Source organism: Capricornis sumatraensis, chromosome 8, assembly GCF_032405125.1.
Source record: "Capricornis sumatraensis isolate serow.1 chromosome 8, serow.2, whole genome shotgun sequence".
In the NCBI taxonomy this organism is placed as follows: Eukaryota; Metazoa; Chordata; class Mammalia; order Artiodactyla; family Bovidae; genus Capricornis; species Capricornis sumatraensis.
In genome coordinates this window covers 65,222,057-65,249,657 of record NC_091076.1, presented here as the reverse complement: position 1 = coordinate 65,249,657, position 27,601 = coordinate 65,222,057, and the positions used below count along the sequence as shown (strand labels likewise).

At 40.8% G+C, this 27,601-nt stretch overlaps 1 protein-coding gene across 1 annotated transcript; it reads right to left on the bottom strand.

The window, feature by feature from the left end:
* Nucleotides 1-1,741: 1,741 nt before the first annotated feature.
* SLFN11 (schlafen family member 11) lies at nucleotides 1,742-27,601 on the bottom strand. Its single transcript, XM_068975875.1, has 5 exons — nucleotides 27,500-27,601; nucleotides 16,426-17,498; nucleotides 15,119-15,247; nucleotides 5,322-6,045; nucleotides 1,742-4,639 (listed from the first exon to the last, which is right to left on the bottom strand). The coding sequence occupies exons 2-5, from the start codon at nucleotides 17,483-17,485 to the stop codon at nucleotides 3,856-3,858; spliced, it is 2,697 nt and encodes an 898-aa protein (XP_068831976.1). The 5' UTR covers nucleotides 17,486-17,498; nucleotides 27,500-27,601; the 3' UTR covers nucleotides 1,742-3,855.

Below are 27,601 nucleotides of genomic sequence, written 5' to 3'. Positions count from 1 at the left end.
TCTTGAAGATGAAGCACTTAAGCTAAAACATCAGAGTGAAGTGAAGTCACTCGGTCGTGTCCGACTCTTTGCAACCCCGTGAACTGTAGCCCACCAGGCTCCTCCGTCCTTGGGATTCTCCAGGCAAGAATACTGGAGTGGGTTGCCATTTCCTTCTCCAGGGGAACTTCCCAACCCAGGGATCAAACCCAGGTCTCCCGCATTGCAGGCAGACGCTTTAACCTCTGAGCTACCAGGGAAGCCAAACATCAGAGTACAGCAATAATAAGCGTCAAAAATCTTTTAAAAAGGCACAAACACTTGATTACAATGCGATGGATTAAGAAACTTCATTATAAGAATTATGACTGATTATAATCTTAACTCTTGAGAATCTTAATCTCTGGCAAAAAAAAAAAAAAACCAAGAACCAAGTAATCTGCATTTCCTGATTGGAAAACTTAATGTTTAGTCTTCCTCTCCTAAGCAAACAAAGGTAGATAAACTTAGACTTGCCCAACAATTAATATTTCAATATTTTATCCTGTTTGAAATGACTCATGAATTCTCTTCTTTCAACTTCATTTTCAAAGTCACCAAAATCTAGGGAGACTATTTCAGATAGACATTCCCCAAACATAATGATTTCTACAGAGTTTACCTAAAAGCTCTTCTTCTCTCCTTTACCCTTCAGTTCCGTTCAGTTCAGTTCAGTCGCTCAGTCGTGCCCAACTCTTTGCGACCCCATGAATCGCAGCACACCAGGCCTCCCTATCCATCACCAACTCCCGGAGTTTACCCAAGCTCATGTGTATCGAGTCGGTGATGCCATCCAGCCATCTCATCCTCTGTCGTCCCCTTCTCCTCCTGCCCCCAATCCCTCCCAGCATCAGAGTCTTTTCCAATGAGTCAACACTTCACATGAGGTGGCCAAAGTATTGGAGTTTCAGCTTCAGCATCAGTCATTCCAATGAGCACCCAGGACTGATATCCTTTAGAATGAACTGGTTGGATCTCCTTGCAGTCCAAGGTACTCTCAAGAGTCTTCTCCAACACCACAGTTCAAAAGCATCAATTCTTTGGCACTCAGGTTTCTTCACAGTCCAGCTCCCACATCCATACATGACCACAGAAAAAACCATAGCCTTGACTAGACAGACATTTGTTGGCAAAGTAATGTCTCTGCTTTTGAATATGCTATCTAGGTTGGTCATAACTTTCCTTCCAAGGAGTAAGTGTCTTTTTAATTTCATGGCTGCAATCACCATCTGCAGTGATTTTGGAGCCCAAAAAAAATAAAGTCTGACACTGTTTCCACTGTTTCCCCATCTATTTCCCATTAGAGGTCATGTAAGATTAAAGTTCCAGAGAGCCCAGATAGATTATTTACATCTCAGAGGCACAAGAGTAATACCAAATCCTTCTTGAAAGATAGCTTTGCCAATTACAAAAGGCTCACTCTGATACAATAGCAGAGCCATTAGAGCCCATTGCTCTTCAGATTGCTTGGTGGCCCCCCTTCAGCAAGGACAGACACCCCAGGATTACCACGACAACTTCCAGGCCCCACAGTCCCTGCAGCTTTCCATTCCCCATCCCGTCTTTTCCAACATCTTGGCACTAGTGGGAGTTTCTTTGGTTCCTTGGTTGGCTCCACCAGTTACTGGACTGCACCCTCAGGCCTACAATGCCTGTGCTTGCCCAGCTTCAAGACTGAAGAAACAGCCTGGAGTCAGCAACAGAGACACCAATGGTTTAATGGATGGGGGAGTTTACAGGTCTGAAGCAAGTTTCTGGAGAGATACCCCACTGTGTGCAGTGGGCAGTGGGCAGGACATGGTGACAGGCTTTGCTCCAGAATTAGATTTTTAAAGAGTTACTTTCTCAGACATTGCAACTCAAATCCAAGGACCTTACAAAACCAATTTTATTAGAAATAGCATTTACAAGGATAACTATTTGGTGCAGTGTTGTAGGTGATTTCATGCAGTCAGAAAGAAAGAACATTTTTTCCTTATTTTGCTGAAGTTAGAAGAGCCCACAGTTTCAAGTCAAGAGGGTGGAATTTCATGTGCGAGCACAGACAGGAGAAAGAAAAATTCACAACTTATAATATGGGAGAAGGGGAGTAGTATAGGGCTAGTAATAAGTGGAATATTAGTCATGTAATGTTTTAAATTTCCATTAGTTGTATAAATATTTTGTGGTTATTTTGGGACCAGAAACATTTTTCAAATGTTTTGTATAGACAGAAAATAAGAAATGCATTAGCGTTATTAAGTGGCAGGGCTTCCCTGGTGGCTTAGGTGGTGAAGAATCTGCCTGTGATGCGGGAGGCCTGGGTTCGATCCCTGGGTCGGAAAGATCCCCTGGAGAAGGGAATAGCTACCCACTCCAGTATTCTTGCCTGGAGAATTCCATGGTTAGAGGAGCCTGGTGAGCTATAGTCCATGGGATTGCAAAGAGTCGGACATGACTGAGCCAGCTAATACTAACACTATTAAGTATCAGCGTTTTAGTTAGAAGAATAATTTTGTGGCTATGTTAGTCTGCCCAGGATGTAATAAGAAAATGCCACCGACTGGGTGGCTTAAAGAATAGAAATTTATTTCACAAAGTTCTAGATGCTGAGAATCGAAGATCATGGTGTCAGTAGGAGTTGTTTCATCCTGGAGCCTCTTCTCTTGACTTGGAAGTGGCCACCATCTCTCTCTGTGTTCACATGACCTCATGTTTGTGTATGGACAGAGAAAGAGACAGAAAGAGCTCTTGGGTGTCTCTTCCCATAAGGTCTCCAATTGTAGGAGATCAAGACCCCCTCCTATGACCTCATTTAACCTTAATGACTTCCTTACAAATCTACAAATACATCCACACTAAATGTTAGGGCTTCAACCTATGAATCTTGGAGGGACACAAACATTCAGTCCATAAGACTGACCCACCAAAATATAAAAGTAAAGGGGGAAATTACAGTTCAAGAGTATACTTGATTTAAAATTTAAGTCGAGATGTTACAGAACATTAAGTAGAGCAGAGTTGAGAAGTTGATCTGTAAAGACTGTATTTTTCCTAGTTCTGTTTACTTAATGACCTGTGTGCACATTTAGAAGCAGATTTTGGTCTCTAATGCTCTCACTTAAAGAGAAAATGGCATTAGTTTTGTTTTGTATTGGCTTATAATTTCTTTGTAAAGTGACAATCAATGCTTACTATCATGATTAAAGCTTGATCTGGGATATTCTGAGGACAAAAAAAGTGGAACTTACAATTTTAAAAGATTAAATAATTGTACAGTGCTCTGTTCTGCCAAAAATTATTAAGACCCACTCGGTTACTGTCTGAACTATCTTGGGAATCTCCCAAATCCTGGATCAATGCGACATACAGAAATGTCAAGAATTCTGGAAACAAGAATTCTGCTTCTAATTTGGCCAAGCAGTCCCAACCAGACCACCCTTCTGCAGATTAACTATAGATCCTGGACAGATTTTTTTTAATACATTATAAGGGTCCAGACTTGGAAGAAACAATGGCCACAGGACGAATGTCTTATTTTTATGGCTTTTAGCCATAGGGTAGGTCACAGTCTGTGCTGTGCAGGGTGATTAAAGCTCCTTTAGAAAACCACTATCCTTCTGGTTGGAAGTATCAGGGGCAGAGTTTGGGACAATAGCTGCCAGAAGGAGTTTGAGGAGGAATCCCTAAAAGGAGAGAGCCAGAGAGGGAAGTTCTATATTCTGTATGTCATCTCTGCCCAAATCTCTAGCTGACCCATGAACGGAAAAGCCAAGTTTCTTCCAATACCAATCAGATTGCCACCCATGGATACTGACAGAGCAAATCGCCTCATCCTGTTTTGGTTTGGAATTCTTCTTAAACATTATGCTGCCACAGAATATGTAGCTCTTGATTCGCTCTTGATGCCAGACAGACAAGAATGTTGTGTAAGATAGCTGGCTTCATGGTGCTTGGATGGATCCCAAACACAATGCTCCTTTCCAGACCTGAGAATCTTCGGACACTGTCCAACACCATGTGATCACCCCCCAGGTCATTCGCATCGGTGAGACACACTATCCTTTTCTTCCTCATTGCTTGCAAGAGCTTCTGCCGGTATTCCTCCACATCTTCTGTGGTGCTGACAAGCACAGCAACATCCTTGGGAGAATAGCCCCTTTCAAAGAGAAGCTTGCACGTGTCTGCCACATGCGTCACTATTGCATTCGGAGTTAAGATCCTCTTAATATTTAAGGTTCCCTGCACATCCCTAGCCCATTTAGCTTCAAGACACATCTTCAGGGGCTCATGGGGGATGTTACATGGAGGATTTTTCCTGACCTTCTGCAATACATGTTGTAGGTATTCAGCTATTTGACCTGCATTGCGTACCACTCTGGTGAGCTCTTCCCTTGGATACTGGGCTGAGAGAGCAGGGAGGCCAATGCACTCCACGTGGCTGGTCTGAAAGTAGTCCAGAAAGATCCAGAGAATTCTTGGGCAATCCACGTCTCTCTGAGTGATGGTTTTCGCCTTTCTATACCAATCCCCATCTTCAGTGCGGAAATTCTGAGCTTCATCGATGATGATGTGTTGAATGTGTCTAAAGTCTTGTTTCATGAAGCTCTTCCGGGTCACTGCCTGGCAGATATTTTTGCCCCTGTGAAAATTAAAAAGACACATCCCGGTTTTCTTTTGAGTCAGTAAAGGAGGAAAATGATCATACTCCTACAAACATGTGGCGAGGAAATGGCAACCCACTCCAGTGTTCTTTCCTGGAGAATCCCAGGAACGGGGGAGCCTGGTGGGCTGTCATCTATAGGGTCACTTCAGTTGTCTCCGACTCTGTGCAACACCATAGACGGCAGCCCACCAGGCACCCCCGTCCCTGGGATTCTCCAGGCAAGAACACTGGAGTGGGTTGCCATTTCCTTCTCCAATGCATGAAAGTGAAAAGTGAAAGTGAAGTTGGTCAGTCGTGTCCAACTCAGCTACCCCATGGACTGCAGCCTACCAGGCTCCTCTGTCCATGGGATTTTCCAGGCAAGAGTACTGGAGTGGGGTGCCATTGCCTTCTCTGTAACTTAGCAGCAGCAGCTAAAAACATGGTATTGTTGCCACAGATCATTTTACCATCTTACTCTCAAGAAACAAGGTGATTCAGGTTGTCTGGGATGTGGAGTGAATTTAGATAGAACCTTATTTGCTGACAATAAGACCCAGCTGCTTGAACTTCACTGGCCGTCCAATGGTTAGAACTCGGCCCTTTTGATGTGATGGGCCTGGGTTCAATCCCCTTAAGCCGTATGGTACAGCCAAAAAAAAAAGATCCAACTGCTTACCTGATAAAATTCCTCAATGGCTGGTTCTCACAAATGTAGAGAATTTCATTTGTCTCACAGTGAAACGTGTTCCTGATCTTCTCCATGATCTTTATGGCCATGATCGTCTTCCCTGAGCCAGGTAAGCCATGGATAAACAACTCTTTGCTCTTGCGGAGGTTTTTTGAGAAGATCTTATACTGCTTGGCTGTGAGCAAATTTAAAACCTCACAGCCGAGCTGGTCACTCAAGAGAGACCGGAAGCCAAGCAAGACGATCACAAGGGACTGCAGCAAAGCTTCCATTTGCTGAATGTCTGCGAGGTGATAGGAACTGGGGTAATCAATCACAGAGCCTGAACCCGCCGAGGACTGTGCACTGCTCTCGGGACTCAGGTGGAGGACCTTGGTCGTGATACACAGATTTCCAGTGTAGCCTCCCACATTCACCAGCTTCTGCTTCAGAGTGAAGGCGGTGCGAGTGCAATAGGACTGCCCCTCTGAGTCTTGCTCCCTGAGGATGGTGTAGAGAATGGGCGGCTTGTTCTGCGCTATCAGCAGAGCATCACAGATGACTCCTTGCTTCTCTTCCAAGTTCAGGTCCACAGCCCAGCTTGTAGAAAGGATTAAAATTCCCTGGGAGAATGGGTCTATTTGCCTATTTATTAATTCCTCCAAACCTTCATTCTGCAAGAACAGTTCCTCCTGGAGAGATTCAGGGGTGTATTTCAGACGTTCTGATGTCACTAGATATGGAAAAGATTATATGTTTAAGGGCAAAGGTCACACTTTTATGATTAACTGTAATTAATCAAAATTGCTAAATACTTATACTTAAGTTGTAATCTTATTATTATAAATCACATATTTTATATACATTCTTTTGCCAATATTATTATATTACAGTGAAGAAAAAGAAGCCTTGACAGTCTGGCACACTTCATCTAAGCGTTTGTGCTTATTATGTTTATGACCCTGGTAAATTTCTTAACCTAAGACTGTTCCCTCATCTGTAAAACAAACAGAAATCCACGTTTACAAAAACAGCACATCTCTTACAGTGAGGAATGAATGAAATGGCATAAAGTGTGTGCTCACTGTAGCTGGTTGAGAAGTTATTCTTTCCCTTGCTACTCTTAAAGCACCTGAATCTCAAAATGCCCCTGAACAGTCCCCACTGATGGAAGTAGGAAGAGCCCTTCCAAGAAGAAGGTGGTCATTAAATATCAGTGGAGAAGATGGAGCCATGAGAACTTTGCTAGCAGGAAACTCCATGCAGCTCTGCACTGGGAGACCCTGAGATTAGACTCTGAGATAACTCTGCTGAAGCATCACTCACCCACAGATCTATATAAGACTGCATCCATAGCAAAGAGTCTTCCTTTGACATGAGGGAGCAAGGAGCAATGTTGTGACATGACAATAAACTTTGCCTGGTAGGGTTTTAAACTTATGTTGATAATCATCTGTTCCAAAGAGGTGGGGGTAGGAATGAAGAGACTGTTGTTATTTTGTGGTGGTGGCATCAGATCACATTCTAGAACCTGGATCTGTAGTGTTGATTTCCAGTGAGATTACCCATATTTCATTGGTGGTTGTTTATTGTTCCTTGCCACAACTAAAGAAAAGCCTGAACAGCAACAAGACCCATCACAGCTAAAACTAAATAAATAGATATTTAAAAGATGGGGGGAAACATGCATCTTTGGATGCATTTAAGGAGGATATAAGGATACATTTTAACATGCAGCTTTAGAAACCAAACCAAAAGAAGTATAAAATAAGAAAACACATCATTTGTTGATTATACCCGGGAATTGACATGCATCTATGGTTCTCACAATTTTGCAAGGCAGATATACTGACTGTTCTCTTTTTCATATGAGTAAATGGGAACTCAAACAGGTCAAGTGCCTGGCCCATGGTCACATCACTGGGAAGTGGCAGAGCCAAAGGCTGGACCCAGGGGTGTCTCAGACACCAGACCCTCTCGCTGTCTCTACTGCACAGCCCTTCAAGCCACTCAGACTACCCCTGCTGCTAAGTGGAGCATGTCACTAAAGCATTTGATGTTCATAGCACCTCCTCATCAAATAGCTCTTATTTTTCTTTAATTACATAACGGGATATGCTTCCCAAGGAAATTATGTGGAGACAATGTGTCCCTTCCATTTCTTTGATATTCTACATGGCACTTAATGATAGGGGCCAGACTAGGTACCAATAAAATGTCAACCACTCCGTGTGCACCAGAGTAGTTACCACTCTCCATGTGACTTCAGGCCTCTGTGCCTTTGTGTAGGTGTGCCCTGAGACTCGAATGCCCTCCTCTACTTTTGAAAGTGAAAGTGAAAGTTGCTCAGTCGTGTCCAACTCTGCAACCCCATGGACTGTACTGTCCATAGAATTCTCCAGGCCAGAATACTGGAGTGGGTAGCTGTTCCCTGCTGGGGGCCAGCGTGAGGAACTCCGCCCATGGCAAAGGTCATGAGGAAGGAGGCTTGGCATACGCAAAGGCGTGATCAAGCCTCAGGATACCCCCTGTTCCTGAGCATCTACCCCAAAACCAGAGTCTGTTTTATGCTCTCACCTACACCTCTGACTTTATGGGGGGCTCTCCCCCATAACCATTTCTCTCGGAGAAGGAGTAAACGTGCAGCTCCAAGGCAATAAAAATTCCTGGGCGTGACAAGAGTGTTTCAGCTTACGGACACCTCTGAAGGTTATCTAGCCAGCCTGTATAGGTTCGTCAGGCCACGTGTGATTGTTTACAGCCTCCCAATCTGAGAGGCACGAGATGTTTTAGACTTACTAAAGGCAAATTCTTTTGGGGAGTTAGAAATTATTAGTATAGTGGGTTGGTTAGGAATTATATTGGTGAAGGGTTTTTCATTTGTTGTGTCAATAATTGCTGCTAATTCCCTGCTCTGGGTGGGACAAGGGTGTCTCATGTCAAACCTCTCTGCTGACAGACTAGCTTGTGTGACAGGATTATCCATACTCCTGCCACATGATTGTTTACTACCTCTTAACCATAAACAGCACAGAGAGTTTTGGAGTATTTTGAGAGTCTTAATTAGCATAGGGCTTTTTCTTCTTGTTGAGTCAATGATTGCCGCCAGGCCTCCATATCCTTAGACACCTGGGAATATATTAATCAGTGTATCTGGAATATAGAAAAGGAAATATAGTAGTTTTTGATGTTAGCAATACTACACTTTTTGAGTTAATGATTTTCTCTTTTGTAATAGATCACTGTGCTTTGTTATAAATCACTGTGTCCTTGTTATGTAAAAATGTAACTTTATCACTTATCTTAAGACTAAATAGATCTTAAGGGGAACATTGGTGAAAGGATTTTCATTTGTTGGGCTGATGTTTGCTACTAAATCTCCATGTTCCCTACCCTTATAATGAATATAACTAACATATAGGAAGAAATAAGTATTAACCTTTAAGATTAATCATGTTAACCTTGGGTTAAATAGATTCCTTTCTTGATTGTAACTCACTACACCCTCACCCTGTAGGAATGTAACTTTATTTGGAGGGTGGTGCCTGGTTTAAGAAAAAACACCCTTAGAAGAAATAAGTTTTTTGATTATCAGAAAGAAAGGATCATAAAATGTCAGCAGGTCTCACTCATGGCCAGAAGATGATGTAATATTCCTAAGACCTTTTTTATACATTTATGTGAAGCACCTGATTTTGATAAAGGTCAAGACTGCTGACCTCTGCGTGACTCTGTATTCATCCCTATGTGTAACAAAAGGTATATAAGCAAACCCAAAAATAAAGAAATTGGATCAGTTTCCGGAAAGACTGATTCCCCCATGTCGCTTCCTTCTTGCTCCCGTTTCTCTGGCTGAATTCCCATCTGGATTCAGCCTCCTTTTCTCCACTACACTATCTCCTACTACACTATCCGTTTCTAATCTCTCTCTATATCTGTAATTAAATATGTATTTTTCCAAAGACGCCGACTCCGTCCCCACCTTCGAATTCCCTGGATCCACCGGGGCTGGACCCCGGCAGTTCCCTTCTCCAAGGGATCTTCCCAACCCAGGGATCAAACCCAGGTCTCCCATATTGCAGGTGGATTCCTTGGTGGGGGCGCTAGATCCCACATGGTACAACAAAGGTGGAAGAATCTGTGTGCCACATCTAAGACCTGGCTGGATCTTAGAAAAAGCAAGGGAATTCCAAAAAAAACCTCTACTTTTGACATTTTAGTCCTTCCAGTCCTTCCAGAACCCCCATGCTTGTTCTCTCCTCAGGGTTCTTACAGAACTTCATATCCATACTAAGCACTAATCTCACCATGGATCTAGGGAAATCTTTTGTGTTTGTGTATGTGTGTGAATGTGTTTTTTTTTTAGTTTATATTAGGGAGTCCCTAGTGGCCCGGTGGGTAAGACTGGGCACTCCCAATGTAGGAGGCCCAGGTTCAATCCCTGGTTGGAGAACTAGATCCTGCAAGCAAGCATAAGACAACTAAAAGTCCACATGCTGCAACCCAGTGCAGCTTAAATAAATAAAATTTAAAAGTAAATGTATTAATTTATTTTTGATTGCATTGGGTCTTCATTGCTGTGCACAGGTTTTTCCTAGTTGCAGAGGCTACTCTCTAGCTGTGGTATGCTGGCTTCTTATCTTGATGGCATCTCTAGTTGCAGAGCACAGGCTCTAGGCACATGGGCTTCAGCAATTGTGCCGGGCTCAGTTGCTCCGTGGCATGTGGAATCTTCCCAGACAAGGGATCGAACCCAAGTCCTCTGTGTCATCGGTGAATTCTTAATCACTGCACCACTGGGAAGTCCAATAAGTAAATATTTTTAAGAGTACTTTATATTAGAGTTGATTAACAATGTGTTAGCTTCAGGTACACAGCAAAGTGATTCTTTTACACAAATATACACATGTCTAGTGTCTATTCTTTTTCAAAACCTTCTCCCATTTAGGCTGTTGCACAATATTAAGCAGAGTTCCCTGTGCTGTGCAGTAGATGGTCTAGGGAAATTGTTAAACACGGATCCCTGAAGTATCTGGACTGATGGTTTTTCCAACTACAAGAAATCAGGTGAGGGCACCTAACAGTTTCAAGACACCAGGATGGAGATTGTTCAGGGCTGGCCGGATCTGATCCAGTACTCTAACCCCTGACTTTCTCCAGTACCCATAACGCCAGGCACAGACAAAATTCCAGACAGTCATTACATTTCTTTCAAGAGACATTTATAGTGTTTAATCTGAAGCTAAACTATTGTCAATCAATAGTGGATTTCCCTATCCATAGTATCTGGACTCCCACTGCAAAACTGAAACTGAACTGATTATTTACCACGTTGAGATCAGAATCTAATAATAGCAGACTCTGAAAATGAAAATTTGCTTTAAAAAATAGTTCTAACTAGGTGATACATCCCCGTAGTCCAAATACCAAGACACTTCTACTCCTGTTTGCTCTTTTTCTCCCTCTTCAACTCCATCCTACTCCCCTAACACAGACCTTTTTTTTTCGCTGGTTCCTCACCTATTCTTCCAAAACTTCTTCATGCAAATACAAGTCAATATTTCCCGCTTTTGTTCAGCCCTCACGTCTTTTTGCCCAGCAATATGTGTGGGAGATCTATCTATACAAGTGCCAAGAACTTCCTTATTTTTTTTCCACATTTGTCTAACGTGCCATCTTATGAATGTGACGTAAGTCCCTGTTGATGGGTTCTTGCGTGTTTGCTCCAACTTTTTAAAAATAAATATTTATTTACCTAGCTGTGAAGGGTCCTAGATGCAGAATGTGGGACCTTTCATTGCAAACCATGGATTCTCCAGTTGCTCCGTGGCATGTGAAATCCTGGTTCCCGGACCAGAGATGGAACTTGCAACCCCAGTGCTACAAGGCAGGCTCTCAACCACTGGACCACCAGGGAAATCCCTGTCTCAACTTTTTGCTATTACAAGAATATTATAATGAGTGCACTCTCATTCACTCGATCCTCAGTCGTGTTTGACTCTCTGAGACCCTGTGGACTGTAGTCCGCCAGGCTCCTCTGTCTATGGGATTTCCCAGGCAAGAATTCTGGAGTGTGTTGCCATTTCCTCCTAAAGGGGATCTTCCCTACACAGAGATCAAACCACGTCTTCTGCATTGGTAGGCAGATTCTTTACCACTGAGCCACCTGGGAAGCCCAATTCAATGAGTAACCTTGTACATAGACTTGGACATTTAGTGTGCACACAGGTATACATAAAGTATAAACTCCCAGGAACTCCCTGGCAGTCCAGTGATTAAGACTCAGCACTTTTCACTGCCGAGGGCCTGGATTTGATCCCTAGTCAGGGAACTAAGATCCCACAAGCCATGTGGTATGGCCATAATAATAATAATTTAAAAAGTCCCAGCAGTGGGATTACTAGGTAAATGGGTAAATACATCCATCCTTCTGGTAGATATTGCCAAATTGTCCTCCATAGTTGTACCAATAGGTATCCCTGCCAGTAATGAATGGGAAGACTTGCATAGCATAGCATAGCATACAAATGCTGTGTAATAGCAGTATAGCATACAAGTGATAATATCAGATTTTTTTTTTACAATCCAGTAGATACAAATGATAGCTTGTTTAAATTTACGTCTCTTATTTTAATTACTGTTAGGCATCTTTTCAAATGTTTGAAAGCCATTTGAATTTTATTTGCTCTGAACTACGTTGATTTTTCTGTTAAGTTGTTCTTTATCCTTATCAACTTTTGGAAGCTCTTTATATATGAGAGACACTGGCCCTCTGTAATATCAGTTGCAAATATTTTTCCTAGCTGGTCAATGGCCCTTTGACTTTGTACTTGGTTGTTTTAGCCATGCACACTGCTTATTTTTTTTAATGTAATCATTTGTATCAGTATATTTTCATGGCTTCTGGATTTTGAATCTTGATTGTTCTAGTCCTCATGCCAAGAGCATAAAGGCATTTACAAATGTATTCTTCTAGAACACTTATGGCTTTGATTTTTTTTTAAATTCTTCATTGATTTAGAGTTTATGTTGGTATATAGTATAAATCGTGAATCTATCTTTTTAAAAATAAATCACCACCCAGTTATCCCAATGTCTCTATTGAAGCATCCCCATTCTTCTCCCTTAGTTGAGAGACAAGTTCCATCACGAACTAAATTCTGATATGTGTTTACATCTATTTTCAGATCTTCTATTCTGTACCCTTGGTCTAATTATATGCCAGTATAACTCTGTTTCTATTTGAGACTTTATAGTGATTTCATATCTGGAGTGCCCTTCTTTATTCTCTTCTTTTTCAGATTTTTATTTCCTGGGTCTTCTTACTCATTTTTTCACTGGAACTTTAAGTTCCAGTGAAGTTAAGTTAACCTCTTGGTTATTTAAAAATTGATATCTCACTAAGTTTATAAAATAACAGAGAAAATTGACAGCTTTCTTCCCTTCAAAAATATAACATGTGTTTCCATTTTATTTTTCTTCTGTGTCCTTTAATATTATTTAAATTTTTTTCTCAGATCAGCTTATCTTAGATATTTGAACTTTTTGTTGCTATTGAAAATTGGGCATTTTCTTTGATTGTTTGTTATATTAGGAAACTGAATTTTTGCATATTAATTTTGACATGTGCTTCATATAATGCTATTAATATAACTATTGGTATTCAGTCCAAATTCTTCTATTGTTTATAACAGTTTTTCATTGGATTCTCTTGAATATGGTCCTATGTTCCTCAGTTTTTATCCCTTTAATTTCTTTCTCTTATTTAATGGCACTGGCTAATTAATACTGCACAAAAATTGCAGTAGTGTACATGATGCTTTTGTTCCCAAATTTAATGGAATGCTTCTCATATCTCCCTATTAACATAATGGTCTTTGGGGGATATTGATAGATATAGATATCAATACAATGTTAAAGAAATATCTATGGGTTCCTATTTTATTGTCTTCTAAAAATTAAAATGTATATTCATGCTTTTCAAATGCTTTTTCAGTATATAAGAGGACAATCGTAAAATTTTCTGTATGAAGAAATGGTGGATTATAATAATTACTCTCTTAATGTTGATCCATCCTTTCATTTCTGGAGTTCTGTCTTTGCATTTTCATTCATAAGGAAGATTAGTCTGAGTTTTCCTTTTGTATGCTATCTCTGTCAAGTTTTGCAATTACTGTTACTCCAATTTAAAATAACCTGGGAATTTTCCTTTTATATGACTCTGGAATAATTTGAATAGTGTCTGTTCTTCAAATGTTTGGTATGATTCCCGGAAAATTTATTTTTTATACCAGAATAATAGGTTATCACTCTATGAGCATAAAGCCCAGTGTTTTGTTTTTAGATATGGTTTATTCAATGTTAATAAGCTCTACTAAAATAGAATTTATTGAATTTTTAAAAAATAATTATCAATGCTTATGTTTATTCTTAGTTTAGTACTGTTTATTGCGGACGATTAGTAAAATATAAATTAATATGCAAATGAATACAAAGAGCTCAATTAGGTAAGGTGAAAAAGAAATCTTAATTGGAATGTCATTATCTATTAACTTAATGGTCCTCGATAGACATTTCCACATACATAGGATGCTTCCCTGGTGGCTCAGTGGTAAAGAATCTGCCAGCCAATGCAAGAGACTCAGGTTCTATCCCTGGGTCAGGAAGATTCCCTGGAAGAGGAAATGACAACCCACTCTAGTATTCTTGCCTGGAGAATCCCATGGACAGAAGAGCCTGGCAGGCTACTGTCTGTGAAGTGGCAAAAAAGTTGGACACGACTTAGCGACTAAACAACAAAAGGACATTTATGTATCAGATTCTAATGCCAGATAAGCCATTAACTTTCTGCATATAGCTGATCAAGTGGTTTTTCCTCTCCAGAAGTATAGAAAGAGGACAGCAATGGACTCGCAGGTAATGCCTAACGTGTTGGGAGCGAGGAATAAGAACAGATGCTATCCTTGGTCCTGAAACACGATTTTGCGCTGTTCTGAACCCAAACATTTGCCTGGAAAATCCCATGGATGGAGGAGCCTGGTAGGCTGCAGTCCATGGGGTCGCTAAGAGTCGGACACCACTGAGCCATTTCATTTCCACTTTTCCTTTCATGCATTGGAGAAAGCACTGGCAACCCACTCCAGTGTTCTTGCCTGGAGAATCCCAGGGACAGGGGAGCCTGGTGGGCTGCACAGAGTCGGACACAGCAGCAGCAGCAAACCCAAACATGCTTATGCATGTTGTAATTGATCTTCATTGTATTTGTTTTGTGTTCCATCTTGATTTAAATCTTATATGTTCATATTCAAAACTGGCACTCCTCTGGTAAATTTGGTAGAGGAGGGCGGTTTTTTTGCTGTTAGTTCAATGTGTACCTCTAATTCAACCAGATCAAAAGTTCCCAATATGGATGAGGGTCAGAATACTGTGAATAGCTTGAAAAAATGAACATTATAAGGTTCTGTCTTCAGATATTTTAATTTATGAAATCTGGAGTGTGGAACCAGCTATCCATACTTTTAAAATTAACCAGAAATACTGATAATCAGTCCTATTTAAGAAAAAGACCAAAATGTCTTTAAGGGTAATAATGTTCCTGGATTCTATACATGATACTGCCTCAGTGAATGAGACCAGTGAGGGTTCATCTCTAAACTACTTATCATCAATATGTTTGTAGCACTATTACCTTGTACACATGGGCTTTGCAGAGTGTACTTCCAGGACTTTAACAAACATAACAGTTTATCTCCCTTCTACTAACACAGAAACTGGCTGGTGTCAAGTAGGCAAACCATTGTTGCTACCTGGAAATAAGAGTTGTTGGAGCTCCTTCTTATGTTCCAGACCTTTCTTGGAGTACACTGGTCTGCTCTGAGGAGGGCTGTTAGACAGACTCAGCTGAGATTCAAAGTCTTTGCACAGCTGTGTAAGATCTTAACAAAGAAAGGAAATTCATGTTATTCTGACATAGTTCATCTCTTCACCACTGAAAAAGACTTTATATGAGTGGGTGTATCGTATGGCTCTCTAGGCATGACTTGAGACATAATAGCAAGATAACACCCCATTCACCCTGTATGGACAAGTGCCTTTATTGAATATGAAAGTTCCCAAATCCATCATAGAGAGATGTTATCTGGAAGTTTGAATGTGTATCCATTCAATATAAGTCTCCACTCTCTGTATCTCAATAGCATTTTGTTTTTATTTCTTCTATGGTACATAGCACATTCTTTTAGTACACTTTTCTGTGGTGTAAATATTCCCACCATGGACAATTTTAAGCTACCAATATGATGTTACTAAATAGAGAGTCGGGGAAACATGCATCATAACATATCATTTTAGAGTAATTCTATCATGCAGACAGAGAAGGCAATGGCACCCCACTCCAGTACTCTCGCCTGGAAAATCCCATGGACAGAGGAGCCTGGTAGGCTGCAGTCCATGGAGTTGCTAAGAGTCAGACATGACTGAGCGACTTCACTTTCACTTTTCACTTTCATGCATTGGAGAAGGAAATGGCAACCCACTCCAGTGTTCTTGCCTGGAGAATCCCAGGCACAGGGGTGCCTGGTGGACTGCCGTCTATGTGGTCGCACAGAGTCGGACACGATTGAAGTGACTTAGCAGCAGCAGCAGCAGCAGCATGCAGATACAATAGATGTAAATACCCTTGCACGCATCATCTTAAAATGTAGTGTTATAAGTAATTGGGTTTTTTATTTACTACATTTGTTTTAAATATAATTTATGGAACTGTATAACTTGATTTTTAATAATGACTGTTTAACAACTGGCTCACAACAATCCTGAAAATTTAATAAATCTTAATAAACAGCAAGAGTCAGTTCCAATACACCACTGCAAGGCAATCACCCCCCCCCCCAAATTTTCTTTTCATCTGATGTGGGAAATTGCCCATTATAAGACACTGGACTCAGGTTTCTCATCACCCCGCCAAATTTTCTCCTGTTTGGAAAGTAGGATACTTGAAGATTAAAAAAACACAGAGTTTAATGGATGTGAGAAGTCAAAGTCATGGCAAATATTTTTAATTGGAGTTTCTGAAGAGGCAGAAAAGACAGGAAGGGAGTTTTTTTCATCTTACCTGGATCTGTATCCATCATCATGCTTAGCCATTCCTCAGTTGTCAGGCTGCAAACATCCTTACCCTTCACCATCCAGGAACTGGGAACGCCCGAGAACACTGCACCACAGAATCGCTTCACTCCGATTACACAAGCATAGCCATATAGCTCTCCCTTGGCTAACACATCCAAGATTTTGACTGTGAAATCTATCTGGCATTGAGATTGGCAAAAATGGACACAAGGTAATTTTTGTATTGCTTCTTCTATTTTCTTTTTCAAAGAGTCACGGTCAACATTTTCTTTAGCACATCCTAGAACTTTCCTACTTTTATCATCCACGCCAATAACAAGATAGCCTCCTTCAGTGTTCGCAAATGCAGGGATATACTCTAAAATTGTGTCTTTCGTATATTGTTCAATGTGTTTTGTAGCGAACTGCTTAAACTCTATGAATTGAGACTCAGGAAAAGGCATGACTTCACCATGTTCAAAATGGTCTTTTTGAAAAACACAGTACGTAGGATCCACGTCACGGAGGTCTGGATGTATAACCTTGAAAATTTCACCAAAAGGTTCTTTCCCTGAGGTTCTTTTTGCATTTGTTTTCTTGGTTTTCAGGAAATGGAATGCTTTTCCTGAATCCATGAGAAACACAGAAGTGCCGGATCTACAGTATAACGAAGAACTCAGGCTACAAATGCGGGGCTTAACAGAAGTGTTTTCAAGAAAAGTGTTGCTGCTCCAAGACTTCACAAAAATGTAGTAACAACTCCCTTGTTGCTTTGTCTCGAAGAAAGCTTGCAGATTTGAAAACAGAATAAGTGTTCTCAAAGCTTCTTCTAAATCCAGTCCCATCTCCACAAGATTTTCATCGTTGTTTGCCATTTCCAGTTGAATCACTCCTCCTCCTGAGTTTAATAAAGCACATGCAGCCTGGCTCACTTTCATCTTCTCTTTCTCTCTCTGAGGTTTCTGCAGCCTTTTTCTGTTACTTTCACCAAGAGTTACTCTTCCCACATTGATGACCAAGTCTGAGTAAGATGATTCTACCACCAAACGTGAATAATGTCTCTCCATGTTTATTCTGCAACTGAAAACATTAAAACACATATCTCATGTTGGTGAAGAAGTAGATTGCATAGTGCACAAAAATGCATTTAATAATTTATTTTAAAGTATGTATAACGGACAGAGAAGGCAATGGCACCCCACTCCAGTACTCTTGCTTGGAAAATTTCATAGACGGAGGAGCCTGGTAGGCTGCAGTCCATGGGGTTGCTAAGAGTCGGACATGACTGAGCGACTTCACTTTCACTTTTCCCTTTCATGCATTGGAGAAGGAAATGGCAACCCACTCCAGTGTTCTTGCCTGGAGAATCCCAGGGAAGTGGGAGTCTGGTGGGCTGCCGTCTATGGGGTCACACAGAATCGGACACGACTGAAGCGACTTGGCAGCAGCAGCAGCAGCATGTATAATGGAATCACTTTGTGAAGCATCTATACTTCAATAAAATAAAACTTTTTTAAAGTTTACACTGAGCTGAAAAAGAAAAAAAGAGTGACAGAGAATGGGAGATGAGAAGCGGTGAGAGGAGACTTGAGAGTTAGGAAAGGGCTTACGACAGTAGAAAGCCCGAGAAGGCTTTTGAGGAAGGGAGTGACATGAGCACACAGACATTGTAAAAGACACATTACTGAGGAACAGATCCATGGTTTCCAAGGGTTATGGGGAGGGAAGGGGCCACTACAAGGGATAACACAGTGGAGTTTGTTGGGGTGATGAAACTGTTCTGTATCCTGATTGCGGTTCTAATTATATGAATCCATGTGCTAAAAATCATAGAACTGCACACCCCAAAAGTAAATTTTATTGCATGATTAATTTTTAAGAGCAGAGGGCACATTATTTACAGATGGAGAACTAATTAGAGAGGAGTAAACCAGTAGGGACAGTTTCACAGTAACCTGAATGAGAGAGAGAGATGATGGTAGCCTGTGCCACAGTAGGTAGGGGCTGTGAGAATGAAGAAGTGTAAATTCTGAGAGACATTTAGAAAGTATTGATAAAAATTAACATGTCTCTGTATTGACCAGCTAGAGATCAGGAGAAAGGATTAAAATTTAGTAACTGGATTTTTGGCTTGGGCAATTGAGTGGTTAGCAGTACAACTTATTGGCAAAAAAAAAAAAAAAATCAATGATTATTGAAGGTGGGTGATTGATAAATGGAGATTCACTCTCCTATTCTCGCCTTCTCGCCACCTCTGTGTATATTTGAAAAGTGTCTAAATAAGTTTTAAAATTGATTTCATCCATTAGCTGGGTGGTGGACAAGCTGGTGTTCATTATATTGTTCTCTATTTTTTTCCTGTAAATTTGAAATTACTCATGACATAAAAAAGAAAACTTTTACCTCCAAAAATTTTTAAAGGCGAGTAGGGCATATGAAGTCAATGGCACCCCACTCCAGTCCTCTTGCCTGGAAAATCCCATGGACGGAGGAGCCGGGTGGGCTGCAGTCCATGCTAAGGGTTGGACATGACTGAGCGACTTCACTTTCACTTTTCACTTTCATGCATTGGAGAAGGAAATGGCAACCCACTCCAGTGTTCTTGCCTGGAGAATCCCAAGGACCGGGGAGCCTGGTGGGCTGCCATCTGTGGGGTCGCACAGAGTTGGACACGACTGAAGTGACTTAACAGCAGCAGCAGCAGGGCATATGAATTTGAAGTAACAAAGTAGTTGAACTTTTGGACTATGCATTCTAACAAAACAAAGATGGCCAGGGCAAAGGGTGGATCTGAGAAATGGGGAAAAAGAAGGATAATGGATTCTAAGACTTTATGATGCCAAAAAACGTATATTTGGGAGTGATTGAGCAAATCAACAAAACTCAACACTACCATAGTGAGGAGAGAGTTCTTAAGACTCAGGGTTGTGTTGCAACCTAGACAGTAATTTTTTTTCTTTTGCTTGATTATCTACTGAAGCATGATATTGAAATATTTCATTTATTAATTTTTTTAGCACAGGAAACATTTAATGGGCACTCACCAAGGGCACACTAACTGCTGTGAAAGACACATATGACTATTGGAGATTTATGGTTTAGGGTCCATCAAATTACCATGATGTGGTTTAAATGGTATGTGGAGAAAAATTCATAGCCTTAAATGTCTGTCATGGTAAGAGAGAATTTAAATAAAATGATTTGCATCAACATTTGAAGAATTTAGGAAAAAGAACCAGGTCACCAAAGAACAGGAATAACAGATGGACAGGCAGAAGAAAGTTGGAAAATTAAAAAGTAATTATTTGATTAATTAACAAGATTGAGAGTTTTTTTTATTTGTTTTGCTTTTTGCTTGTTTGATTTTTGTTTTTTAGATAAACCACTAGCATCTTGTTTATTTAAATTTTATTGAAGTATAGTTGATTTACAATGTTGTGTAAGTTTCAGGTGTACAGCAAAGTGACTCACTTATACATATACAGATATTATTCTTTTTCAGATTCTTTTCCCATATAGGGTATTACAGAATATTCAGTAGAGTTCCCTGTGCTAAACAGTAGGTCCTTGTCAATTATCTATTCTATATATAGTAGCGTGTGTATGTTAATTCCAAGCTCCTAGCATCTTTATTATTTAAAAAGTTCTCTGAACAAATAGAAGGGTTGTTGATACAGGTGTGGCAAGGAAATAGAATTCTGAGCAGTAAATTATTGGAAGGCCAGGCCATTCACAATCTTACTCATTTGTCTGATAGTTTCCTTGTGATATATTTTATATTTATAAATATCTTATTCTATATTTTATAACTTTTAAGGTGTTCTTGTCAGGTTATTTACACAAAATGCTATTGGAGGCATTTGGACTTCAAAGTTTTAATGTTTATTCATATGGATATTTGCTCTCAAGTGTTGTGTTTGTATGTGTGCTCAGTTGGGTCCGATTCTTTGTGACCCCATGGACAGCAGCCAGGCTCCTCTGTCCATGGAGTTTTCCAGGCAAGAATACTGGAGTGAGTTGCCATGTCCTACTCCAGGGGATCTTCCACACTCGGGGAAATTGAACCCATGTCTCCTGCATTGGCAGGCAGATTCATCACCACTGAGCCACCTGGGAAGCCTACTAATATCAGCAACTGATATCATATCAGCAACTGCCTTCTATTATCTAGTAAGCCTGGATTATTTTATATGCAATAGATAGCTTGAGAACTCCTTATATTTTCTTCTCCCTTTAAGACCGGAAAGAAAAGCAATAAAGGGAAATGTCTGGTAGATTTCTTTTTAAATAGGCAGAAAAGCAAAATTGGTTTGATTTAAAAATTGAGAGCTCAGAAAAATCAATAACAGAACAAAAGCATCAGAGGAGTTATAACAAGGAAAAATTTTAAGTGCCTGGCTCCACTGTGGGCTTCCCTTGTGGCTCAGACGGGCCTGGCTCCATTGTGTTTACTGGTGAGCTTTTTTAAATTTCAAAATCATATAATTTCTACATTATTAGATATAAAGTGTTTGACACATGAAAAACTATGGCCTGCTACAAAATTCAGTATTGTCATATATTTCATGAACAACATTATGACACTCAATAATTCTTTCACCTATTTTTCCTTTATCTCTTATGATCTTAATGATATTAAAGATTTTTTTAAACATTGTAAGCATGAGATGAAGAGTTTTGCATTCTCCTTTTATCATTAACACGTCTGTAAACCTTTGAAGTCATTATATTTCTAATTATATGTTTTAAAGACAACAAAACTTTTCATCAAGTACATACAATATTAATGAACTGGACATTTTTCTATTGTTAAACATTTATCTTGCTTCCAATTCTTAATAATAAGCAATACTGCATTTACTTAACAGCTGTTTAGTGGACATCTCTTATTTGCCAGTCACTGTGCTAAATCCAGAGTAGACAGTGGTGAACAAAACAAACCTGGTCCCTGCTCTCAAGATGCCCATTGCTTACAGAAGCTCACTGTTGAATTAGTGACAGTTCAGAATGCTGGGGATGCTTAGAATGGAAACTGTCCTTATATGGCAGTTGGAAGGGGGGTGGGTTCAGAGAAGGCTTTCTAGGAAAAGTAATATTTTGAATTAAGATCTGAAGAATGTAAATGAGGTGAAGAGTTAATTAGGTGAAGAAGGGTGGAAAAAACTTTCGAGAAGGAAGTAGGAAGGAATATATCAGGTTAAAGGACGGACTGTCTGAAACACTAAGATGGAGGGACAGAGAGGGAGAAAATGAGACTAGACAGGTGACCAAGAGTCACCTGTATATTGGCTGGCAGGCCCCTTTAAGGATTCAGACTTGATCCTGAAGGTAATGGGAAGCCACTGGAGGATTTTAAGCAGGAAGGCACAGCATCAGATGTACTGTGTGTGTGTATATATATATACTTTTTTTTTTTTTTACAAAGTTCCTTCTAGCTTCAGTGTGGAGAATGAATTGGAAGAGACTAGAGTAATTGTGGAAGAGAACTTTGGGGATGCTATTTCAATAGTCCAATGAGAAAAGATGGTGGTGTGTACCACTAGTGACTGTGGATATGAAGAGAAATAAACAGAGTTGAGAGATATTTAGAAATAAATTGAAGGACCTGGTATTTGATGGAAACTCAAGTCCATTATTTGAACTGTTTTTCTTCCTCCCTAACCCAATAGATAGAAACCAAAACTAGCCACTCACTGTGAGTTTATGACAAATTGCTTCTCAACCTAGATTAAAACAGGGAGCAACATGCAAAAACCTGCACACAGATGTTTTTAGCAGCTTTATTCATAACTTCCCAAACTTGGAACCAGTCAACATCCTTTAGCACATGAATGAGTAAACAAACTCTAGTATACCCAGACAGGGGTATATTATCTACGCTAAAAAGAAATGAGCCATCAAGTCAGGAAAGACAAAAAGGAAATTCAAATGCGTATTACAAAGTGACGGAAGACAATGTGAAAGGACATACTGTATGATTTTAACTATATGACATTCTGGAAAAGGCAAAACTGTAGAGACACTGAAAATATCAGTGGTTGTCAGGAGTTGTGGGAAGGGAAGGATAAGCAGGTGGAGAACAGAGGATTTCTGAGGCAGTGGGAATACTCTGTATAACAGTATAGTTGTGGCTGCGTGTCATGTCATTATACATTTGTCCAAACCACAGAATGTACACCAAGGGTGAACCATAAAGTAAGCTATGGACTTTGAGTGATCATGATCTTTCAATATAAGTTCATCAATTGTAACAAATGTACCACTGTGTTGCCGGGGGGTGGGTGTTGATGATGCGAAGGTAATGCCAGTGTAGGGGCAAGGGATACATGGGAAATGTCTGTACTTTCCTCTCAATTTTGCTGTGAGCCATGGATTTCCATGGAAGTTCAGTGGTGGTGAAGACTCCATGCTTCCAATACCCAAAAAAGTTGAGTACCTGTCCTCAAAAACCTGCACATGAATGTTCATAGTAGCTTTGCTCATGATTACAAAAATTTAGAAGCAACCAAGATGTTTTTCAACTGATGAATGGGTAAACAATGTATGTAAGGAGGTAAGAACAGTCTTTTTTTTTTTTAAGCACTATCTGTAACACCAAGTTTTGGAAGTAGCCTGTCTATCAAAAATAGAATAAGGAAATAAAACATGGCAATTTTACTGAAAATAATGTTGTGAACCACTTTAAGAGAATAAACTAAAACACACAGAATGACATAGATGTCAGAAACAAAATACAGAGTTTAAAAAAGCAAGTTGCAGGGGGGCGGTCCTAAGATGGCGGAGAAATAGGACGGGAAGACCACTTTCTCCCCCACAAATTCATCAAAAGAACATTTAAACGCTGAGTAAATGCCAGAAAACAACTTCTGAATGCCGGCAGAGGACATCAGGCACCCAGAAAAGCAGCCCAGGGTCTTCAAAAGGAGGTAGGAAAAAATATAAAAGACAAAAGAAGAGACAAAAGTGGTAGGGATGGAGCTCCTTCCCGGGAAGGGAGTCTTAAAAAGAGAGAAGTTTCCAAACACCAGGAAACACTCTCACGGCTGAGTCTGTGGCGAGCCTTGGAAGCACAGGCGGCAACATAACTGGGAGGGAAAATAAATAAATAATTAAAACCAACAGATTACGTGCCCAACGGTAACTCCCCCAGCGGAAAACCAGCGCAAATGGCTGCACCTGCCACTAGCAAGCGGGGGCTGGGCAGGGAGGCGCGGGCTGCAGTGCTTTGATAAGGACCGGCCGGAATGCCACGAGGGCAATCTGAGCGAACTAATGGGCTAGCAAACCAGACTGGGGGATAGCTACCATGCGAAAAGCCCTAACCTAAGATACTGCCAGGCCCGCGCACAGAACAAAGGACTGAACAGAGCTAGCCTGCTGCAGACCGTCCCCCTCTTTTAGCACTTTCGTTTCAGCTCCTCCACCCTCCCCTCCTCACCGCACTACGTGTTCTTCGAGTGTGCGTGTGTGCGTGTGTGTGCGTGTGTGTGTGTGTGTGTAGATTTGAAAATTATAGTCTAGGAAGGGAAGTAGAGCCTCTGCATGTGGGCCCAAGGGGAAGAATAGAATGGGGAAGGTTGTGAGCACCCAGGGCTGAGAAAATTGCACCCCAAAAAACAAAACAAAACAGACCCTAGAGAGAGGAGACCCACAACCTCAGATAGGACTGCCCCAGGTATTATGATATCTTGTATTTCCCAGGGCGAGACTCAACCCAGAGAACCATAAAGCCCACATCCTGTTCATGATTCAGTTACCTCCTTTGACTTCTTCCTTTCCATCGTGTCAGTACTGTAGGCACAGTCTCTGGTAATTTGTCCTTATTTAATTGGGGTCTAAAAAATCATGTTAGGGCTTCCCTCATGGCTCAGTAGTAAAGAATCTGCCTGCCAGTGCAGAAGACACGGGTTAAATCCCTGATCCAGAAAGTTCACACGTGCCACAAAGCAGCTAAACCCATGTGCCAAAACTACTGAGCCTATGTTCTAGAACCCAGGAGGTGCAACCACTGAGCCCACACTGCAACAGATAGGGACAGAATGAAGGGACAAAATAGGTGATTAAATAGTCAATTCCACTAGGGGGTTGTAAATGAAAGAATATGGGAGATTCATAAGTTGATGATTACTCAAGAGAGCAGGTGAGTTTAACCATAAGACCAAGCAGGTTTGCTTAACAATGAACTCATGCAAGAGAAGCAAGGGACATGCCCCCAAACAATAAAACAGCGGTGGCAAGGAGACCCACATCCTGCCCTGTGAGTTCAGGACACTAATGATCCCTAGCACATTCTTTCTGCACACATGAAAAACCAGGAATGTGTAGACCTAGCCTGACCAGGCAGGGACAAGGAAACTCCCCTGCTCAACCTGGAGAAGGAACTAATGATAAAAATATGACGCCTACTCAGGAAAGACAGAGAAGGTGTTCTCTCCTTCCCCACTTTTCCTTTGATTATAAAACTGTAGCCCAGTAAGTTCTCAGGGTACAGCATTTATTGCTCCCCCTCTTCTGAGCCTCCAAAGCGCCTTTTCTAATAAATCACTTCTTATGTACCACTTTGCTCTCCCTGAACTCTTCTCTGCACTGAGAACATAAAGGAGTGTGGTATGGGAGCTCTTCAGCGCCCCGCCTAAAATGTTTCACCGATCAGTTTCACAACTCCTGAAACCTGCATGCCCTAGGGTCCATGCTGTACACCAAAGAGAAGCCACCGCCACGGAGAAACCTGCGCACTGCAAGGACGAGTAGCGCCCGCCCGCTGCAACTAGAGAAAGCCCTCACAGCACAGCCAAAAATTAAATAAATACGTAAATTCTAAGAGATCACCTACGACTGCAGTGATAAAAGCATATTTATATTGTAAAGATGAGTGTGGCAACTGATTTCTAGGAAACACTCAGAACATCTGTAGGTGTTGCCTATGTCTAGTAAAATATAAACCTACTATCACAGGTGACTTTTTTCCTATTACAGATTGGCAAATATTTTTCAAACATCCACTTGCTGCATTATTCATAATCATACATTCGTTTGTTCCCCATCTCCAAAAAAGATTAGAAAAAGCAATTTGTTAAAGTTGGGCAAGTTAATTTCCCAGTGCTTTTGATAAATGTTGGTAAACAAAATAATCAAACTTTTGAACACACTTGCAAAAAATAACCTGGAAAATCCAATGAGGTCCGAGCTTCTGGGCTAATACATTTAAGTTTTTCCTGAAAACAAAAGTGTGTATATATCATGAAAAACAAAACCCTTTTCGTAGAGATCAACCAATTGGGTACCTGACAGAAAATCCTGACAGTCACCCCTTCCCGCCAAAGCTCTAGCTCCTCCCTGATCTATCTGAGAGTTTGCTTCCAGATAGTTGGTTATCTGTCCACCCCACAATCCTCTCCACCACTCTCTCAGACCTCAGGGTGTCTGGCTGGAATCCTGCATCCCATATCCCAGGCCGGAGCTAGAAGGTAAGTCCCATCAAAGGACCAGTTCTCTTCACTGTCTATTTCACTTAAGAAAAAGGTGGGCATAACATGCTCACCACAGTTTCTCTTGTCTAAAGTAGATCTGAAAGGGTCTCTAGCCACAGGGTGAATTTATTTATATATGTGTGTGTGTGTGTGTGTGTGTGTATATATATATATATTTTTTTTTTTTTTTTGAAAAGGAAATGGCAACCCACTCCAGTATTCTTGCCTGGAGAATCCCATGGACAGAGGAGCCTGGTGGGCTACAGTCCATGGGGTCGCAAAGAGTCAGACACGACTGAGCAACTAACACACACATACATTTATTAATTGTAGGACAATTACTTTACAATATTGCGATGGCTTTTGCCATACACCAACATGAATGAGCCATAGGTATACATATGTCCCCTCCTTCTTATAGCCTCTTCCCACAGCCCTCCCCTTCCCATCCCTCTATGTTATCACAGAGCACTGGCTTTGGGTTCCACAGGGTGGATTTTTATCTTAGCATTCTTTGGTCTTTTTTCCAGCCCATCTTTTCTGTTGAACAGGCATGGCTCCAGTCTCTCCAGGTAGTCTCAGGGTTGGGGTGCTGAAGAGAAAAATATCTGAGTTCTGACCTGTTCATGGATCCTCAGCTTCACAAAAGCAAGCCCAGGAGAAATGCCAAGCTTTTATTTTCTTAAAAAAGGAAACCAGAATGTTCTCATCGTTTTAAGTTCCCGCTATTTTAATGTTCCCGCCATTTTAAAGTTTCAATTTCCTGAAACCAAGTTAAATGTGCTCCTGTCTTTTAGGTTTCGATTTCTCAAAAAACTAATTAGATGGCATTTGACTCTTTATGGCTGCCTTCCCAACCTCAAGAAAGAGAGCCAATTGACTGTTGGCTGTCAGTCAACAGGACTTTGTCTTTTTAATAAGTAAGTGAAAGTGTGTTACTTCTGCGTTGAAACTTTAAACATCTAGGAGAGCAATGCTATAGAAAAATCTGTTGCATACAGATCAAAGTATTATCAAGGATTTCACTCTAGGGAATGGAATCAGAAAGGAAGAGGGAGAAGGGAGGGAGGAAATGTTATTTTGTACACTATGCCTGTATTATTTGAGAAATGTTTAATGCAATAGAAAAGAAAACAGTGCTAGAGCCAGACAGAGAATTAAGCAGTACACCTCATTGACTTTCTTACTTAATTTTTCTAGTAGCCTCTATAAGTAAGCTCAACAATTGCCGTTGAAACCAGTTGAAATTGTTGCTGGTCCTGTTCCTGAATTGACTAATACTGTTAGTTTTGTATTGAGTAAGTTGTAAGTTTCTCCTACTTAGCGCAGTGATCTGCAACCTCTCCCATAGCTTACGGAAATCAGAGTCCCCTGGGATTCTTTTTTTGGTTTCTTTTGGGTAGCCATCTTTACAGGTTGCAAAAATTATTACAATATGAATTTAGCGATCACTCCTAATATTCAGAAAAAGTGTTGTGCACTAGAGGGAACTGAGTTTAGGATGTGAGGAGGCAGTGTTCTCTGACCATCTCAGTCTATCAATAACCAATGTAGTTCTTCAGCAATAATCATCAGGAACCTCTGAAAAAAAAATTAAAAGTGATTACTTACAGACTCTGGACGTTACGCAACAGGCCGGGGCGCACAGCGAGATCAGGAGTAGAAATGAGCACACTGGCCTGTTGTTCGGCTCTCTCTGGGGGTGGAACATGA

Bases quoted from the DNA above. Each gene is read 5' to 3' on its own strand.
- SLFN11 (XM_068975875.1), bottom strand. From the start codon at position 17,485: ATGGAGAGACATTATTCACGTTTGGTGGTAGAATCATCTTACTCAGAC. The intron at 15,248-16,425 runs GTAAGATGAAAA...TTCTTTGTTAAG, and splicing joins GATGATGGATACAGATCCAG to ATCTTACACAGCTGTGCAAA. The intron at 6,046-15,118 runs GTAGCAACAATG...TTCCATATCTAG, and splicing joins CCAACAACTCTTATTTCCAG to TGACATCAGAACGTCTGAAA.